The sequence below is a fragment of the Sciurus vulgaris genome, assembly GCF_902686455.1.
Source record: "Sciurus vulgaris genome assembly, chromosome: 10".
Classification (NCBI taxonomy): Eukaryota; Metazoa; Chordata; class Mammalia; order Rodentia; family Sciuridae; genus Sciurus; species Sciurus vulgaris.
The window spans coordinates 114,354,609-114,375,778 of record NC_136470.1 but is presented as its reverse complement, the minus strand read 5'-3'; the positions used below and the strand labels follow the sequence as shown (position 1 = coordinate 114,375,778).

Sequence of the window (21,170 nt, the reverse complement as noted above, 5' to 3'; positions counted from 1 at the left end):
AAACAAGGGAAGAAAATGATCCAAACAAATCTAGATTCTATATTAATAGAATCCAGTGACAGTATGATAGAAGAAATATCAGAAAGGGACTTCAGATTATACATGATTACGATGATTCATGAAGCAAAGAATGAGATAAGAGAGCAAATGCAGGCAATGAATGGTCACACCAATAAGCAGTTGAAAGAGCAACCGCAGGAAGCAAAAGATCATTTCAACAAAGAATAGAGATTCTAAAACAAACAAACAAACAAACAAACAATAAACAGATCCTTGAAATGAAGGAAACAATACACCAAAAAAAAAAAAAAAAACCTCAATGGAAAGCATCACCAACAGACTAGATCACTTGGAAGACAGAACCTCAGACAATGAAGACAGAATATTTAATCTTGAAAATGAAGTTGCCCAAAGAGAGAATAAATGGTAATAAATCATGAACAGAATCTCCAAGAACTATGGGACATCATGAAAAGACCAAATTTAAGAGTTATCGGATTGAGGAAGGCACAGAGATACAAACCAAAGCAATGAACAACAGAACACCAAATGCACAAAATCACAACAGATCCACACCAAGGCACATTATAATGAGAATGCCTAACATACAAAATAAAGATAGAATTTTTTTTTTTTTTTTTGTGGTGCTGGGGATCGAACCCAGGGCCTTGTGCTTGCAAGGCAAGCACTCTACCGACTGAGCTATCTCCCCAACCCTAAAGGTAGGATTTTGAAGGCTGTGAGAGAAAAGCATCAGATTATATATAGGGGGAACCAATATGGATATCAGCAGATTTCTCAGCCCAGACTCTAAAAGCTAGAAGGGCCCGGAACAACATATTTCAAGCTCTGAAAGAACATGGTTGCCAACCAAGAATCCTATACCCAGCAAAACTAACCTTCAGATTTGAAGATGAAATAAAATCCTTCCATGATAAACAAAAGTTAAAAGAATTTACAAATAGGGGGCTGGGGATATAGCTCAGTTGGTAGAGTGCTTGCCTTGCAAGCACAAGGCCCTGGGTTCAAATCCCCAGCACCACCAAAACAAACAAACAAACAAACAAACAAACAAACAAGAATTTACAAATAGAAAGCCTGTGCTATAGAATATTCTCAACAAAATATTCCATGAGGAGGAAATGAAAAACAACAATGTAGGTCAGCAAATGAAGGAACTACCTTAAAGGAAAATCCATTCAAAGGAGAAACCAAGCCAAGTTAAAAACCAAAAATAAGCCCAAATGACTGGGAATACAAATCATATCTCAATAATAACCCTGAACGTTAATGGCCTAAACTCATCAATCGAAAGATATAGACTGGCAGAATGGATTAAAAAGAAAGACCCAACAGTATGCTGCCTTCAAGAGACTCATCTCATAGATAAGGACATCCACAGACTAAAGATGAAAGGATGGGAAAAAAACCTACCACGCACACGGACTCAGTAAAAAAGTGGGGGTTTCCACCCTTATTTCAGATAAAGTGGACTTCAAGCCAAAGTTAGTCAGAAGGGATAAAGAAGGACATTTCATACTGCTTAAGGGACCTATAAATCAGGAAAACATAACGATCATAAATATTTATACCCCAAACAACGGTGCATCCATGTACTTCAAACAAATTCTTCTCAATTCCAGGAATCAAATAGACCACAACACAATAATTCTGGGTGACTTTAACACACTGCTGTCACCACTGGATAAATCTTCCAAACAAAAAACTAAATAAAGAAACCATAGAACTCAATAACACAACAACCTAGACTTATCCTAGACTTAACAGACATATATAGAATTTTCCATCCATCAACGAGCAAATTCACTTTCTTCTCAGCAGCACATGAATCCTTCTTGAAAATAGACCATATGTTATACCACAAAGCAGCCCTTAGTAAATGCAAAAAAATAGAGATACTACCTTGTGTTCTATCAGATCATAATGGAATGAAATTAGAAATCAATGACCAAATAAAAACAGAAATTACTCCAACACCTGGAGACTAAATAATATGCTATTAAATGAAGTATGGATAACAGAAAACATCAGGGAGGAGATAAAAAATTCTTAGAGGTCAGTGAGAACGATGATACAGCATATCAAAATCTGTGGGACATTATGAAAGCAGTAGTAAGAGGAAAATTCATTGCATGGAGTGCATTCGAGAAAAGAATAAAAAGTCAACAACTAAATGACAAGGCCCTAGAAAAAGAAGAACAGAAAACAACACCAAAAGTAGAAGACAGGAAATAATTAAAATCAGAGCTGAAATCAATGAAATTGAAAAAAAAATTCAAAAATTGACAAAACAAAAAGTTGGTTCTTCGAAAAAGTAAACAAAATAGACAAACCCTTAGCCACACTAACAAAGAGAAGGAGAAAGAAAACTCAAATTTCTAAAATTCGTGATGAAAAAGGAAATATCATGACAGACACCACCAAAATACATAACATAATGAGAAGCTACTTTGAAAAACTTTATTCCAACAAAGTAGAAAATACCGAAGACATCAACAAATTTCTAGAGACATATGCTCCTCCCAAACTGAACCAGGAGAACATACACAATTTAAACAGATCAATATTAAGCAATGAAATAGACAAAGCCATCAAAAGCCTACCATCCAAGAAAAACCCAGGACCAGATGGATTCTCAGCCAAGTTCTACAAGACCTTCAAAGAAGAACTCATTCCAATACTTCTCAAAGTATTCCAGGAAATAGAAAAGGAGAGAACCCAACCAAACTCATTCTATGAAGCTATTATCACCCTCATACCCAAACCAGGCAAAGACACATCAAGGAAAGAAAATTGTAGACCAGTGTCCTTGATGAATATAGACGCAAAGGTCCTTAACAAAATATTGGCAAATCATATCCAAAAACATATTAAGAAACTTGTGCACCACGATCAAGTGGGGGTTCATCCCTGGAATGCAAGGTTGGTTCAGCATCTGTAAATCAATAATCGTAATCCATCATGTCGATAGACTTAAGGATAAGACTCATGTGGTTATTTCAATTGACGCAGAAAAAGTATTTGACAAAATACAACACCCCTTCATGCTCAAAACACTAGAAACAATAGGGATAGTAGGAACATACCTGAACATTGTAAAGGCTATTTACGCTAAGCCCACGGCCAACATCATTTTTAATGGAGAAAAACTGAAAGCATTCCCTTTAAAAACGGGAACAAGACAGGGATGCCCTCTTTCACTACTTCTATTCAACATCGTACTTGAAATAGTAGCCAGAGCAGTTAGACAGACTAAAGAAATTGAAGGGATACAAATAGGAAAAGAGGAACTTAAGCTGTCACTATTTGCTGATGACATGATTCTCTGTTTATAGGATCCAAAAAACTCCTCCAGAAAACTTCTAGACCTCATTGATGAATTCGGCAAAATAGCAGGTTATAAAATCAACATGCATAAATCTAAAGCATTTTTATACATAAGTGATGAAACATCTAAAAGGGAAATGAGGAAAACAACTCCATTTGCCATAGTCTCAAAAAAAAAAAAAAAAAAAAAAAACTTGGGAATTAATCTAACCAAAGAGATGACAGATCTCTCTAATGAAAACTACAAAACGTTGAAGAACGAAATTGAAGAAGACTTTAGAAGATGGAAAGATCTCCCGTGTTCTTGGATAGGCAGAATTAATATTCTCAAAATGGCCATCCTTCCAAAGGGGCTATACAAATTTAATGCACTTCCAATTAAAATCCCTATGACATTTGTCATAGAAACAGAAAAAGCAATCATGAAATTCATCTGGAAGAACAAAAGACCCAGAATAGCCAAAGCAATCCTGGGCAGGAAGAGTATTGCAGGAGGTATCACTGTACCACACCTTAAACTCTACTATAGAGCAATAGTAACAAAAACGGCATGGTACTGACACCAAAATAGGTAGATCAATGGTACAGGATAGAAGACATGGAGACATACCCACATATGTACAGTAACCTCATACTAGACAAAGGTGCCAAAAACTTACAGTGGAGAAAAGATAGCCTGTTCAACATATGGTGCTGGGAAAACTGGAAATCCATATGCAGTAGAATGAAATTAAATCCCTATCTCTCACCGTGTACAAAACTCAACTCAAAATGGATCAATAATCTAGGAATTAGACCTGAGACCTTTCACCAAATAGAGGAAAAAGCAGGCCTGAATCTTCATCACATTAGGACCAGACTTCCTTAACAAGACCCCCACAGCGCAAGAAATAAAAGCAAGAATCAATAAATGGGATAGATTCAAACTATAGTTTTTTCTTGGCACAGGAAACAATAATGTGAAAAGAGAGCCTACAGAGTGGGAGAAAATCTTTTCCACACACACTTCAGACAGAGCACTCATCTACAAAGTTTATAAAGAACTTAAAAAACTTTGCACCCAAAATACAAAAAAACCCAGTCAATAAGTGGGCTAAGAAAATGGACAGATACTTCACAGAAGAAGATATACAGGTGATCAACAAATATATGAAAAAGTGCTCATCATCTCTAGTAATTAGAGAAATGCAAATTAAAACCACCCTAAGATTTCATTTAACTCCAATTAGAATGGCTGTTATCAAGAACACAAGCAGTAAGTATTGGCGTGGATGTGGGGGAAAAGGCACACTCATACATTGCTGGTGGAGTTGCAAATTGGTGCAGCCACTCTGGAAAGCAGTATGGCGATTCCTCAGAAAACTTGGAATGGACCCACCATTTGACCCAGGTATACCGCTCCTCGGTTTATAAATCCAAAGGACTTAAAATCAGCATACTACAGTGATGCAGTCACATCAATGTTTATAGCAGGTCACTTCACAATAGCTAGATTGTGGAACCAACCAAGATGCCCTTCGATTGTTGAATGGATAAAGAAACTGTGGTATATATTCAGGATGAATATTACTCAGACATAAAGAAGAATAAAATTATGCCATTTGCTGGTAAATGGATGAAGTTGGAAAATATCATGCTACGTGAAATAGGCCAAGCCCAAAACACCAAAGGCCGAATCTTTTCTCTGATAGATGCATGATGATATATAACGAGGTGTGGTGGTGGTGGAGGGGAGAGAAGAATGAAGGAACTTTGGATAGTGTAGAGGAAAATGGTGTAGGAGGGAGTGGGGGATGGAAAGATAGTAGAATGAAACAGACAGTATTACCCTATATATATGTATGATTACACGAATGGTGTGAATCTACATTGTGTACAACCATACAAATTAAAAGTTGTACCCCCCCCCAAAAAAAAAAGAAAAAGAGTACAAGCAACAATAGGTGTTGGCGAGGATGTGGGGGAAAAGGTACACTCATACATTGCTGGTGGGGTTGCAAATTAGTGCAGCCACTCTGGAAAGCAGTGTGGAGAGTCCTTAGAAAACTTTGAATGGTACTGCCATTTGACCTAACTATCTCACTCCTTGGCCTGTACCCAAAGGACTTAAAATTAGCATACTGCATCGATACAGCTACATCAATGTTCATAGCTGCTCAATTCACAATAGCCAGATTGTGGAACCAACCTAGATGCCCTTCGATTGATGAATGGATAAAGAAACTGTGGTATATATACTCAGTCATAAAGAAGAATAAAATTATGGCATTTGCAGGCAAATGGATGAAGTTGGAGAATAGTATGCTAAGTGAGATAAGCCAGTCCCAAAAAAAACCAAAGGACAAATGATCTCGCTGATAAGCACATGATGATACATAATGGAGGGTGGGAGGGAGGCAAGAATGGAGGAAGAATGGCCTATATGGAGGGAAAAGAGGGGTGGGAGGGGTAGGGGGAGGAAAAATAACAGAATGAATTAAACTTGATTACCCTATGTAAATGTATGATTACACAAATGGTACGCCTCTACTTCATTTACAACCAGAGAAGCAAGTTGTACCCCATTTGTTTACAATAAAAAATTTAAAAATTTAAAAAAGGGAAAATTTGCATTCCATGATTTAGCAGTTCTGGGAATATTAAAGAGTATTAAAGAGGAAAGTTTTACTAATTGGTACCATAACCTTCAGGAAATTTGTAAGACTCCTTATCTTGGAATGATAAAAATTGGAGGAAACATGAATGTGAACAGAAGCAAAATTATCACCTTAAGTATATTGAAGTTATAAAGAACCTTTTTTAAGGAGATATTTCATTTTCTGTATTGTCTTTTTCTATATTGTCTTAATTTCTTTGGTTAACTAATTAGTGGTTGAATATGGAAGAGTATGAACTGACTCATAAATTGATCTTTAAGATACAGAGTTTTGCTTTCAAAGATTTTTGCCAAAAGGGGAGAACAAGAATGAGCATGTGACATAATGACAACTAAATGTCCCTTTTTTGTTTTGCAGTTCCAGTTCCTAGCAGATTTAATAGACGAGTATCAGGTATGTGTTCTCTTTTATTACATACTACTAAAATGCATCTTTTAAATAAAAAGATAAGCATTATAAAATGTTAGACTAAAATTAAAATTACTTATGGTTCCTTCATTTCAAGTTCTGAACGTGTATGTATAATTTTTATATTGTTATGATTGTTGTGGTTTCTGTTTGAAAAATTTTTTTTTTTTTTTGGTACCAGGAATTGAACCCAGGGGTGCTTTACCACTGAGCCACATCCCCAGCCCTATTTTGTATTTTATTTAGAGACAGGATCTCCCTGAGTTGCTTTGCTGAGCTGGCTTTTGAACTTACCACCTTCCTACCTCAGCCTCCCAAACTGCTGGGATTACAGGCTTGTGCCACTGTTGAATTTCATTGGTTAACAGTTTTCCATGATTATAATTAGAACCTCTGAAAACTATTTTATCTGTCACAATTTCTGGTATTCTGGATTATCCTGCCATTGCTTCTCTTGCACCTTTTGAATTACTTGAAATTAAAATAGTATTCTCTGGTCTGAGATAAAACATTGCCTTAGCTTTTTCTGTGTCTTGCTTTAGAGATAGTCTACAAAGTAGGCTGCAGGATAAAGGTTACCTGCCTATGGTTCTTTTCAACCACCCATCTCAATAATACAGAATTTAGATGTAAAATAGTACCTAAGATCATTTTATTTGGCATTTCTTTGGTTGTTAGCAAAAATGAATGCTTTCCAAATATGAGATGTCTTTTTTGTATTTTCTTGTATGGGACTAGTTTGGTAATATTTTTGCCATTTGTCTTTTATTGTCCAGATTGTATTTTAATTAAGTTGGAATAAACTTTCCAGATATTTAACCTTTTGAAAAAAAGAAGTGTTTTGGTAATGGGGATTGAACTGAGGGGTGCTCTACCACTGAACTACATCTCTAGCCCTTTGTTTTATTTGAGACAGAGTTTCTCTAAAGTGACCAGTGCTACCTTGAACTTGCAATTCTCCTGCCTCAGCCTCCCAAGTCACTGGGATTATTGGTGTGTGCCACCATGCCTGGTCCTTTTGAAATTTTTTTTTCTTTTCTTTCTTTGCAGTGCTGGGGATTGTACAAAGGTCCTCATGCATGCTAGGCAAGCACTATACCACTGAGCTACATCCCTAGTCCTTTTTTGAAAATTTTAATCCAAAATTTTCCTGGTTAGTCATGCTGTTTATTTTAATTTTAATTTTATTATTATTATTTGGTTTTGGTGCCATAAGTTGAACTCAGGACCTTGTGTGTGTTAAGCAGAGTTTGAAGCAGATTATAAATTTAGGTCAGCCTGGGCAACTTAGAGAGACCTTGTCTCAAAAATTAAAAAGGGCTAGGGATATAGTTCAGTGGTAGAACATTCCTGAGTTCAGTCCCTAGTACTGCAAACAAACAAACAAAAAACCACAAAATAGTATCTTGAGTTGGGGATATAGTTCAGTTGGTAGAATGCCTGCTTCATATGCATAAGGCCCTGGGTTCAATCCCCAGCACCACAAAAAAAAAAAAAAAAAAAAAAAAAGCCAGTATCTCAAACACTGCCTGGTACATAGAATGCATTTGATAAATAGCTATCAAAAATACGCATTATTAAAAAATGATTGCTTCTAAATTTAACATGTCACCCGTTTTTCATAGAGCTGATAAATATATTTTCTGAAAAGTTTCTCAAAAAGACTTTTTGTTACACGTACATCCCAAGCCCTTTTAATTTTTTTTTTTTTTTTATTTTGAGACAGGGCCTTGCTCTGTTGCTTAGGGCCTCATTAAATTGCTGAGGCTGGGTTTGATTTTGTGATCCTACTGCCTCAGCCTCCCAAGTTGCTGGGATTATAGGCGTGCAACCCTGTGCCAGGCTGGAAATCCCTTTTCTATTCCTCAATCTTTTTCTTTGAGCATATCAGTTTAGTTGCTTTTGGAAAGCATTTGCTAACATTCTATACCAAAATCTGTTGATAAGAGATTGAAGAATGTATTTTTATGTGTGGTCAATCGCCTGAGAGGAAATAAAGTATGGCTCTTCCAATTCTGTTTATCCTTTTTTTTCCCTTCAAAATATTAGTGATATCTGTTCATAACTGTGGAACAGATCTGGTAGATGGAGAGTACAGTGACTCTTCTAGAGGTCACTGATGGTGTTGATTCATAAATTGCTGCCTGGTCTTCTGTAAGTACTGCTCAGTCCTTGAACTTTGCAGAGATCTCACACAAGTACAAAGTATTATCCCTCCTTTTTAGATTTTACTATCTTATTGAGAATTTAAAACCTTTTAGTTGGGGATGGTTTTGTAAGTTAGTGGTAGTGTACTTGCCCAGCATACATGAGGGCCTGGGTTTGATCCCTAGCACCACAAAAATAAAAATAAAATAAAACTTCAGCAAAGAAATGTGTGGTTGACTCTCCCTTCTTAAAATATAGAAGAAAACTTTTTCCCGACCATTCTCTCTCCAACCGTCACCCTTTCTCTCTCTCCATACCTTTACAGAAAATCTAGTTTCTGTGCTTCTGTTCTCTCTTGGACCCATTCTAATTGGCCTTTTTCTTCCATATCTAACCCAGACTGTCTTTGTTATTGCTCACTTAACGTTCTTCAGACCTTCATTTGAAGGATACATTCTCAATAAGCTTAGCCTAAGATTAACCCCTTTCGCCAAAATGTGCACACACAAACTGATTCATTCTCTCCGGCTCCCTCTGTCCCCCACTCCTCTCTAACTCTCTCTCTCAGTCTTACTGTCTCTGTTTCCCTTCCTTACTTTATTTTACTGCTTTTTCTAAGGTCTGTCTGAACTTATTATTTTGTTATTTTGCTCTCTGTACTAGAGTGTAAATAAAAATTCTGTTTTATGCATTGGTATGTAGTTAGCACTTTGAGCAGTATGAGTAAATATGGATGAGTGGATAAGTGAAAAGGAAAAGAAGGAAGGCATCAGAAATCAGAGTTTACTGTAGGAAGAAGAGATCTAGAAATACTTCTTCGGGTCTGGGATTGTGGCTTAGTGGTAGAGTACTTGCCTTGCATGTGTGGTGCACTGGATTCAATCCATTTATGTGGGCACCACATAAAATGAATAAATAAAGGTATTATGTCTATCCACAACTAAAAAAGAAATACTTCTTGGAGACAAAAATTATACTGAGGATTGAAGCATGTGGTTATTGTTTGGTTAGTACCAGGAAGAATGCAGTCTAGATGAAAGAATGTTATAAAGACTTGAAGGGGGGATGAACTGTCCCTGGCTGCTTTGGCTATAGAAGAAAAATAAAGTTAGAAACAGAGGTAAGGAATGGAAATCCTAATGTGACCCAAGAACTTGAGCAAAAACTAGTTGTGTGACCACATGTTCTGTGTCAGAACTGCAGAAGAGACTTATAATAACTCATGGTGACTGAATGAAGAACAATCTGGAACTTAAAGCAGCATAGAAAAGGTAGCAGTTAGAGTCTCCTGTGAGCCCAACTCTCTATTTTAAATATTATTTACCCTTTATGTGGTTCTGGTATTGTTATCCCCTCTTAATATTGAAGAAATCAAGGATCAGGGATATCAAGGTAAGTATATGGATGGGTCCAAGCTCAGACTTCAATCTATGTCTCTTCAAAGGCAGGCTGTCTGCTGCTCTCCCTTGCAAAGCACTGCAGTTGAAAAATCGGTGCCTTTTAAGTTCTGCATTGTAGCAGAAGAACAGTCCTCTATATCAAGTGGTAAATATATTGAATGAAGAGAGTTTATGAATTCTTTTAAGTTTTGCTTTCTTGATATAGTCCTAAATTATTTTTAACTGTTTTTGAGTTTGAAATGTTAGTCTGATTCTATTAATTTCAAAACTTCATTCATCAGAAAAGGAAAATGTTCATTTATTAAATATGTATTGAACTTCAAAGCCCACTAAGAAATCTGTTAGCATTATGTCACATTTAAATAGTGAGTATAATGAATCTAGTGGTGACTATGACAGTCAACAGGATAGTTCACTGAGAATGTGGTACCACGTCAGTCCCTGGTTTCTGAATGGTGGATATTCTTTACTAGATATTCCTGTCCTGTAAAGCTTACATGTATACAATATACTAAAGTACTGAGTATGCAATATTTTTTCTACCCATAGCTATCTTAAACTGAAATATTACTAAGTTTGCTTAAAATAATTTAGAAACCTGGTGTTGTAGACTGAATTGTGTCTTACCTTTAAATTTATATACTGAAGCCATACCAGTGTGATTGTATTTGGAGATGGGGCCTTTAAAGAGGTAATTAAGGCTAAGCAACGTCATCAGGATGGGACCCTAATCTAGTAGGACAGGTGTCTGTATAAAAACAGGAACAAGACACCAGAGTGGTCACACACCAAAAAGACCATGTGAGAAAACAATGAGAAGTCAGCTGTCTCCTAGGCAAGGAAGAGGCCTCAGGAGAAACCAAACGTACCAGTACCTTGGCCTTGAACTTCCAGCCTCCAGAACCATGAGAAAAGAAATTTCTGTTGTTTAAGCCGCCCAGTCTGTGGTGTTTTGTTTTGGGAGTCCCAGCTGACTAATATGCCCAGGATATATCAACTGTTTGCTGGGGCAAGTGATGAAAGTTTTTTTTTTTTTTTTTTTCTTTTCTCACAAGTAAATATTAACGATTCTCATGTCTTCCAATTAAAATTTGGAAGAAATTGTGCTGGATAATGTGTTTTCAGTTTGTACAGTATCCCATTACTGACTAGTGATATCTGCTGGAGAACTACAGCAAAATTTCCATAAGCAAAGGGCTATCGTTATTGTTTTCGTCTTCATTTTCAATAGGTTTTGAGCATCTTATGATACATAGTATGGTTCTTAAGGCAGTATATACAGGATAGCACAGACTCTGGACCTTTTCCAAGTAACTTGTGCACTGAGACAAGCTCCCTGATACCAGAACCATTAGGGCAACAAATCAAGTTGACACTTAAAAATGGATTTGGGGCTGCCAGTGTTGCTCAGTGGTAAAACATGTGCTTAGCATCTGAGGCTTTGCGTTCAATCGAAATAAAACAAAAATATTTTTACAAAGAAAAGAAAATGAGGGAAGTAATTTGGGACCAGGAGGATGCAGAGAAGTTGGGTGACAACAGAGAAAGAAGGGAGAGGGAGGAGAGAACAGAGTTCAGAGGGTGGGGGCATTATATTATGTGAAATTAGCTAGTGTTAGAAGAACAAATACAAAGGACGTATGTCTATTTTATATGACATATCTAAAAGTATTAAGGAGCCAGGGGTAAAGCACAGTGGTTGAATGCTTGCCTAGCACGTAGCATGTACAGGGCCCTGGATTTGATGTCCAGTGCTAAAAAAAAAAAAAAAAAAAAATTGGCTCGGTAGCATTCACTTGTAATTCCAGTGACTCAGGAAGCTGAGACAGGAGGATCACAAGTTTGAGACTACCCTCAGAATTTAATGAGGCTCTAACAAAACTAGCAAGATCCTATCTCACAACAAAAAGAGCTGGGGATATAGCTCATTGGTAAAGCACCCCTGAATTCAATCCCTAGAACCCACCCCCGCAAAAAAAAAAAAAAAACAACCTCATAGAAACAGAATAGAATGTTGGTTGCTAGGGACTGATGATGGGGGGAAGTGCCAAATAGCTGTTCAATGGGTATACGGTTTTAGTTACCCAAGATAAACAATATTGTGTTATGTACTTAAAAATTTGTTATGAGGGAAGAGCTCATATTAAATGTTCTTACATTAATAAATAAAGAAATGGGGAAGAAAGTAAATTAAAATCCAGTTTTGGAAAGTCGAGGCATTAATGTCTTTCCACAAACAGAAACATTAATGATTTTAATGAAAGCATTCATTGTTTGACTTTAGGGTTTTTTGTTCGTTCATTTTGTGGTCTGGGCCTTGTGCATACTGAGAAAGTACTTTCCTACTAAGCTACTTTTTCAGTCCCAGCTACTTTTGTTCAAATTATAGTGCTAGATCTAAAGGCTTGAAGACTATAATTAATATTTGTTGCCTCAGTAATATTAATATCTAAAAATATAAAAATTAGGTAGTTAATACTATCCTCCAACATTGAAGGAAAAGCAAGCCTAGAAGTAAACTTGCCCAAGATTAAGTGTCATTATCAGTAAAATTGTGTCAGTCTTATCATTGAAAGTTTATTTAGCCTTTCCGCGCTACCCAGGGAGGGGTCCATACGGCGTTGTTCTTGATTCCCATCGTAACTTAAAGGGAAACTGTCACAATGTCCGGAGCCCTTGATGTCCTGCAAATGAAGGAAGAGGATGTCCTCAAATTCCTTGCAGCAGGAACCCACTTAGGTGGCACCAACCTTGATTTCCAGATGGAACAGTATATCTATAAAAGGAAAAGTGATGGCATATACATCATAAATCTGAAGAGAACCTGGGAGAAGCTTCTGCTGGCAGCTTGTGCCATTGTTGCCATCGAAAACCCTGCCGATGTCAGTGTCATATCCTCTAGGAATACTGGCCAGCGGGCTGTGCTGAAGTTTGCTGCTGCCACTGGAGCCACTCCTATTGCTGGCCGCTTCACTCCTGGAACCTTCACTAACCAGATCCAGGCAGCCTTCCGGGAGCCACGTCTTCTGGTGGTTACTGATCCCAGGGCTGACCACCAGCCTCTTACAGAAGCATCTTATGTCAATCTGCCTACCATTGCTCTGTGTAACACAGACTCTCCTCTGCGCTATGTGGACATTGCCATTCCATGCAACAATAAGGGAGCTCATTCTGTGGGTCTGATGTGGTGGATGCTGGCCCGAGAAGTTCTGCGCATGCGTGGCACCATTTCCCGTGAACACCCATGGGAGGTCATGCCTGATCTCTACTTTTACAGAGATCCTGAAGAGATTGAAAAGGAAGAGCAGGCTGCCGCTGAAAAAGCTGTGACCAAGGAGGAATTTCAGGGTGAATGGACTGCTCCAGCTCCTGAGTTCACTGCTACTCAACCTGAGGTTGCAGACTGGTCTGAAGGTGTGCAGGTGCCCTCTGTGCCTATCCAGCAGTTCCCTACTGAAGACTGGAGTGCCCAGCCGGCCACTGAAGACTGGTCTGCAGCTCCCACTGCTCAGGCTACTGAGTGGGTAGGAACAACCACGGAGTGGTCTTAGGCTGTTCTGCAGAAACTTATTAAGCAAAATGGAAATAAGGTTACGGAAAATAAATACCAGTTTCTTAAAAAAAAAAAAAAAAAAAAGAAAGTTTATTTAAAAATTTTTTTTATTTTTAAAATTTTTACAGACTGTATTTTGATTCATTGTATACAACTTTTCATTTCTGTGGTTGTAGAAGGTTTAATTTGTTTAACCATTTAAATGAAAACTTTCATACATAAATAAAAGTTGAGAGAGTATATTCATGTATCCATTTCCTAAAGTGAAGGTAGTTTTTTTTTTAAAGTGGATTATTGTAAGTAGATATTTTTAAGTCTTAAACAAGGAATAACTGTTTAACATGGTATCTGTTCAGATGTCCTTGATGTAGCTTTCCCAATCTTCTACCAGAATAACCTATGAAGATGCAAAAAGTAGTAGCAGAAATAGTCTAGGAACTAAGATAAGTGTCTGCCTTAATCTTTGGGACAGAACTGAGATAAATGCACCCTGACTTCATCTCTGGGAAACAGTAATGCTTGGAAAAAGGCAGTGAGTTGTTAACTCTATTCCATTATTATTTCCCTGGCTCAGTGACCAAGACCCATGCAGCCTCCCTGCAGAACATTATTTGCTGCTGTTTCTGGGACTGAAATGGTGTCTTTTCTTACACTATTTCCCCCTAACTTTCTGCATTTGTTTTAAGTTACTGGGTCCACATTGGGAAGGCAGGGTATTGATGCCATTATAGCACAGGGGGCATGGTTCATACAAGTAAAGTATTAAGGCAGGGGGGGAGAGTCCTGTGTACAGAATATGCTGGAAGCTACCATTTCTGAAGTATTTCTTGAGTTCAGAGAAGCAATGAGGAAGGGAAAGCCTGGATATATATCTGAACCAGGAATGCAGTAAGTAAATGTCTTCAAGAAAGTGGAATTTAAATTGGGAGTGTATATCAACTTATCCCCTAGTTGTAGATACATGGAATCTTTTGGCCATCATACAAATTAATTGATATTAAAGTCAAGAATTTTTTTTTTCCTTGCCTGGTAACAGATGAGAAATCTCGACAAACTAATACAGGGCCTATGAATGAAGTCACAACAAATTAAGGATATGAGAGGAATGAAGACCAGAAAAATTCACTACCAAATTCTCTACCAAAGACTTAGTATGAGTGCAAGAAAATGTTACCTGTATGAATTCTGAATAAGTAGAATAGGCTGAGGAAACTCAATTCAATATATAAAGATAACAAAAGAGCAGTTGTTAAGGACAAAAATCTGTGATGGAGGGCAGCATTGAAGAACAGTTGTCAAAAGAGCTAAGATAAAGAAAGAACTAAAATAACAATAACTAGTATTCCTGAAAACCAAAACAAATGAAACTGAAGTAATGACAGTATTAGTTCAAAGAATTGGTGTTTACTGCATCCTTATTGTGTGCCAGGCACTTGAGTATTCAGAAGGAAATTGCTACTGTTAGCTCCTTTGTGGGTAAGGATTTGCAGTAAATCACCTCTGGTCGCTCAGCTGTTGTAGATAGCGAAGATTTATTAGAAGAAAACTTTCCCAGCCCGGCAGGGTGGTGCACACCTGTAACCCTAGTGACTTGGGAGACTGAGGGAAGAGGATCATGAGTTCAAAGCCAGTCTCAGCATATTATTGAGGCCCTAAGCAACTCAGTGAAACTTTCTCTCTAAATAAAATATGAAAAGAGGCTGGGGATATAGTTCAGTGGTTAAGTGCCCCTGGGTTTAGCTCCTGGTACCAAAAAAAGATGAAGAAGAAAACTTTCCCTAACTGTAATGATCTATACTGTAAAGAGGGAATAGGTTTGATTTGTTGCATTCTGAGTGACATCAGTGATCACATCTAGATGATTTTTGAGAAAGCAGTTTTGTTAATACAAATCCCCTTTTTTTGGGTACTGGGATTGAACCCAAGAGTGCTTAACCACTGAGCCACATCCCCAGCCCTTTTTATTTTTTAATTTTGTTTTTAAATATTTTTTTAGTTGCAGATGGATACAATACCTTCATTTTATCTATTTTTATGTGGTGCTGAGGATTGAACCCAGTGCCTCACACATGCTAGGCAAGCGCTCTACCACTGAGCCACAAAGCAGCCCTCCTCAGCCCTTTTTTATATTTTATTTAGAGACAGGGTCTCACTGAATTGCTTAGGGCCTCACTAAAATGCTGAGGCTGGCTTTGAACTCACGATCCTCCTACTTCAGCTTTAAGCCATTGGGATTATAGCACCACCACACCTGGCCTCTTTTTAAAAATCACTCGTAATTCATTGTATATTTGCCAGTAATACCACAGGACAGGTAAGATTTTAAGATATTGATTTATACAGACATCACTAGTCCTAATCCTTCTTTTCATTCCATATTTTTTAGAAAAATGAAAGCTGATTTTTATTTTATCATCAACAGCCATTCTTTAAAAATGAACATGCATACGTAATATTTTACACACACATCACAGTTAACGTTAGTTAATAAAGGTTAAACACACAACATACATCCTTTAAAAAAGAAATCAAAATGCAAACTTAAAACTTTAAACAAAAGTCTTAACTAATTTTAAAAAAAATGTTTGTGTTGGGTACCATTTGTACAACACAGTTAATTTAAACATTTTCATTTTGGCTGTACATGAAAAAAGCAACAATAGAAAATAAAAGCATTGGAGGTTTTTGAATAGCAGAGTAGGCAGTTTTGCCATGCAGGAGAAGCAATATTAGATATTAGTTTTCAAGAAAAAAATCCACATATAAAAATATTTAATTCAAGTCACAGAATTTTTTTCAGTAGAGAACCCAATGCAATGCATAATTAGCTGCCTTAGATGGCCTGTTTGAAAGGACAATGTCCCCTCAGAGCATAACTTTACTGATTTTGGCACAGAAAAGAAGTCTTAAGAACAAGAACATGATTAAAAAAGAGAAGAGGAACCAGGGAAGAAATAAAAGCAAGAATAAATGAGATAGTAATTGCAATCACTAAAAACTGCATTCTCAGTCACTGCAGAATACTGTCTTCTGTCTACAGCAGGTGCTTACTCCAGAATGGTTATTGCAGCATGGATTTAATTTGCTTGGAGGTAGTCTCATTCAAATCAAAACATCATTCAAATGTTTTGTTGTTTACCTGAGCGCATTTAGAAGACCTTATACATTATTAGGAGGTTGGTCCTTAAGAACTTTGATACAGCCTATCATATTAATTTTGGAAGTTTTGGCAAATGCTCCCACTGAATGTATGGAGTGGGGTCATAGAGTATTATGATACCCACCATTACCCCCAAGCAGAAGGATACTGTCTCTTCATTTGTAAATCTGCTTCTGTACTCCAGAGTTTCCAGCATGACTCTACATACACTAGTCATGGTGCTTAAACAGTCTGTGGTATTTTCTATTGATAAATTTTTATTCTCTGATACAAATTTTGTTGTAGCATCACTTAAGGTTTTCAGAATGGGGGTTGCCTCAGCATAAAACAGACATTCGATTTTCCAGTTCATTATTTAGTTCATTTTCTCCTTCTGCTGGAACATTATTAATCCTCATACGACTCACCTTTCTTCTGTAGTAACTGAAATCATTCTGTATGACAGAATTTGCCATCTTTTGAGTTCATCAAACTGGAGTGTGAAGTGAAGAATTTCTGAAAACTGTTTAACAAGAGCCTGCTCTCACTCTAGGTGCTGGGTAGGAGAATACGGGGTACTGGTCAAGGCTCCCAGAAGGCCTCTTAATGCTGCTTTTTACCTCTGAAAAAATTCATAAAACTTTTTTAATTTGCTTACAAGTGGAACGACTGCACCTCACGCCTTCCCTTGCAACTTCTCATCTACTGGATTTTGGATTGCCTCTTGTATTTCATGGCCAGCTCCTCATGCAAGTCCTCCAAGATGCCTTCTACCTCTTTCAATACTACATTCACCTCATTATAAATTTCCTTCTCAGACTCTGTAGGCTGGGCATTTTCAAAACCAAGGAAAAAATTTGGCCCCTGCTGAAGGTCTGTGCGTGTCAAAACTTTAAGAAGATTCCCCATGTTAAGGTACCCTCCTTTGAGCCTCTAGGCTCTCAGTCCCACTCCTCCGCCCTCTTCGAGCCGCGGCGGTGGCTCCTCAATGGCGCTAGGGGGAGCCCCGGGCCCAGAGCGGGGAGCTGCGGTGTCCAGACCTCGAACCCCTCCACACCTTCCCTTGTGGCGGAGCCGCGATCAACTAGGTGGCGGCGACAGCAGCGGCTGCTCCAAGTTGGCTTCATTCCATATTTGTATACTTCTCCAATAAAAAAAAAAATCAGTGTCTTTCCTTATAATGTAGTACACAGAAGAATTTTAGAATTGCTGCCCCATTGCTATTCACAGTTGTTTTTCATGGTTGGAATATATCCTACTGAAAGTAATTGGCTCAATCCCCAGTACCACAAAAAGAAATTTTTAGTGAAGTATGATGGCACAGATCTGTACTCCCAGCTTACTCAGAAGGCTAAAGCTGGAGGATTGTTTGAATTTAGTTTTTAAGTTATATCTGCACATAATGAGTCTGAAGTATTTTAACTCATTTTTTGGGTAATTACCTTTGTATCTCTTGTGTTTATAGTATGTATATTTTGAACTTCATGGTTTTTTTTTTTTTTATCCCTGCTTCATAACACAGCAGAGATAGCACCTCTTTATTTTTACTTGCACTACCATAAGATTTAGTAGGTGATGCTTATCGTCTCTTATTTTGCATCACCATTTTCTAAAGAGCTGGGTTTTCAGTATCTAAGGGAATACCTAACAGTAGTAGGTACTTTACTGTATGTATTAATTGAAAGAAGGAATTTAAAAGGCTCATTAGAACTTTCGAAAACAGTGAATAAGAATAAATTATATTCATTTACTATTTTTCCTAAAATCACACATCTCTATTTCTTCTCTCCAATTTTAGTCTGTGCAGAGACCTATAACCCTGATGAGGAAGAGGAAGATACAGATCCAAGGGTAAGGACTAAAGCAAAAATTATGTAGAATTGTATTTCCCACTATCTCCTTTCTTCTACATACCAAAATCTAATCATGCTGATAATTAAATATAAATTAAAATCTCAACAAGATGTTATTTTTAATTTAATTTTTATCTTTTTTGGTACTGAGGATTGAACCCAGGGGAACTTTACAACTGAGCTACATTCTCAGTCCTTTTTATATTTTATTTTGAACCAGGGCCTCACTACTTGCCAAGGCTGGCCTTGAGCTTGTGTGAGCTTGTGATCCTCCTGCCTCAGCCTCTTGAGTATGTGGGATTACAGGCATGTGCCACACGCCTGGTACCACTTTTTATCTAGCAGATTGAAAGCAGCACTGTTTAAGCATATGGTGAGGAAGAACCTAGGTGTACCTGTCAGAAACCTTAAACATGATGAAACCAACTGATTCAACTGTTACCCAAAGGGGAATTTAGCCCTAATAAGCAGTTGGATCTCTCCTAAGAATATACAAATAGAGATCATTGTAGTGTCTTAATGGTGAAAAATGGAAATAAGCTAAATGACCCTAAATAAAGAAATATCAAGGATTAAACCATGTTATTATATTCAAGTCAACAGAATCTGTAGCCATTGAAAATTATTGTATAGGACAGGATAATGGCATAGAATATATGTTTTATGAGGTACTTTTTAAGAATATTTTGTAAAATAAAAATTTAAATGTATTTGTTTTTATGTATATACAGATAATTATATCTGAAAGGGATATATACCCTCGATGTTGACAATGGTTGTAGTAGACTGTTGTTAATTTTGGTGTACTTTAAAAAAAAAAAAACTCAGTTTTTAAAACTTTTGTACAGTTAACATAAATTACTTTTATAAAAGCAATAGTTTTTGACTACCTACTATGAATGCAAGTTACTGTTTAATCCTTATGATAGTTAAATCCTTAACTTATTTAATCCTTATGACAAATTTAATTTGCAGATACCACTACTACTGCTAATAAGTTAATACTTTAACTTTACCTTATACAGCCATTGATTATTTACCATCTTTACTTAGATGTCAGTAGACAATTTAACACGAACTCCTGGTTTCCCTTTAAATATTCTTTTCCCAGTTTTCATTTATGGCAGCTCCTGTGTTCATTTGCTTGGACCCAAAACTTTGGGGTCACCTTCAACTTATTTTTTTCCCCATACCCACATCCAATTTTTTGAAAAATCCTGTTTTCAGAACATATTCTGTACTTCTCAGCACCTCCATGTCCACCACCCTGGTTCATTTAGCAACTAGTATGTACCTTTAAAAACATTTAGATTTCCTCCCTAGTTATCTTCAAATCACCCCTGTGTTGCTAGAGCAAATTCCAGTTTCTTTATGATTTACAGTGAACTCTTGATTTGAGCATCCTTCTCTCCCCAAACCCCACACCCAGTCACCTACTTTTTCCCTTTCCCTCTGCATCAGTCACATCTATTTCCTGGTTATTTTTCAAACTTGATATTCACTCTCCCATCATGAAACATTTTTACTTGCTCTTCCCACAGAGCGTGATTCACTCCCTTAGGTTATACTCATTTCCTTGAGATATGTCCACATTATTACTTGAATGAGGCCTAACCTGTGGCTTCCCCCATCCTCACCCCCTTCACACTTCTTGTCTCCCTTCCCTTAATACTCTCTAACATATTTCTGTACTCATTAAATGTAAGGATATGTATTTTTGCCTATGAGTTCACTGCTGTGTGACCAGAGGTACCTGAGTTGCTGCTCACTATGAGGACCTTGAGGCTCTTAAGGGACAGTTGTCTTGCTGCCAGTCACACAGCCAGCAGGTGGCTCCAGGGTCATGATCTTCACCCCTTATATCACATTTCCCCTTCACATTCTGCTTGGTAGAATTAAAATTATAGAAAACATGCTTCTAATTTTTCCTACCTTTTTAAGTATTTTTTTAGTTGTCAATGGATCTTTTATTTTATTTATTTATTTATATGTGGTGCTGAGTATCAAACCCAGGGCCTCACATATGCCAGGCAAGTGCTCTGCCACCAAGCCACAACTCCAGACCCAATTTTTCCTACCTTTTAAAAAAATTGTTTTTGTTGTTGTATATGGACACAATACCTTTATTTTTATGTGGTCCTGGGAATTGAACCCAGTGCCTCACATGTGCTAGGCAAGCACTCTACCACTGAGCTACAACTCTAGCCCCAATTTTTTCTTAATTTTTAGGAGAAAGAGATATACCATTTTTTTTCCATTCATTTTTATTATAAACAAGTGGGATACATCTTGTTTCTCTGTACATGAAGGAGAGGCATACTGTTTTGTAATCATACATTTACCTAGGATAATAGTTTTTGATTCATTCTGTTATTTCCCCTCCCACCCCTCTTATCCCTCTATACAATCCCTCCTTCCTCCATTCTTGCCCCTCTCCCACCCCCTGATATACCAGTTTTTAAGCAAGCAAGTTTTAAATGGAATAAACCATTTTCCCTGGCTTTATTTGGATTGACAGGTGATTCATCCTAAAACTGATGAACAGAGATGCAGACTTCAGGAAGCTTGTAAAGATATTCTTCTTTTCAAAAATCTTGATCAGGTAATAATGATTTAAAAAATATTTTTGTTATAATGATCTTTTAATTTTTTTCCTATCCGTCT

The 21,170-nt window shown here is 37.2% G+C and overlaps 2 protein-coding genes and 1 pseudogene across 4 annotated transcripts in view; 2 read left to right on the top strand and 1 right to left on the bottom strand.

The window, feature by feature from the left end:
* The window catches only part of PRKAR2A (protein kinase cAMP-dependent type II regulatory subunit alpha), an 89,606-nt gene that overhangs the window by 25,748 nt on the left and 42,688 nt on the right, over positions 1-21,170 (top strand). The window contains exons 2-4 of one of the 2 annotated variants that reach the window (XM_079155593.1): positions 6,363-6,398; positions 18,452-18,504; positions 21,025-21,108. In XM_079155593.1, the coding sequence (XP_079011719.1) occupies positions 6,363-6,398; positions 18,452-18,504; positions 21,025-21,108 (173 nt within the window). The remainder of the gene's footprint in view (positions 1-6,362; positions 6,399-18,451; positions 18,505-21,024; positions 21,109-21,170) is intronic. The other variant, XM_079155594.1, reaches the window with a different exon arrangement.
* LOC306670722 (small ribosomal subunit protein uS2-like) lies at positions 12,552-13,597 on the top strand. Its single transcript, XM_079155656.1, has one exon. The coding sequence runs from the start codon at positions 12,625-12,627 to the stop codon at positions 13,510-13,512; it is 888 nt and encodes a 295-aa protein (XP_079011782.1). The 5' UTR covers positions 12,552-12,624; the 3' UTR covers positions 13,513-13,597.
* LOC306670735 (CYFIP-related Rac1 interactor B-like) lies at positions 13,605-18,443 on the bottom strand (annotated as a pseudogene). The gene has a single exon. The product of its transcript is annotated as a CYFIP-related Rac1 interactor B-like (transcript).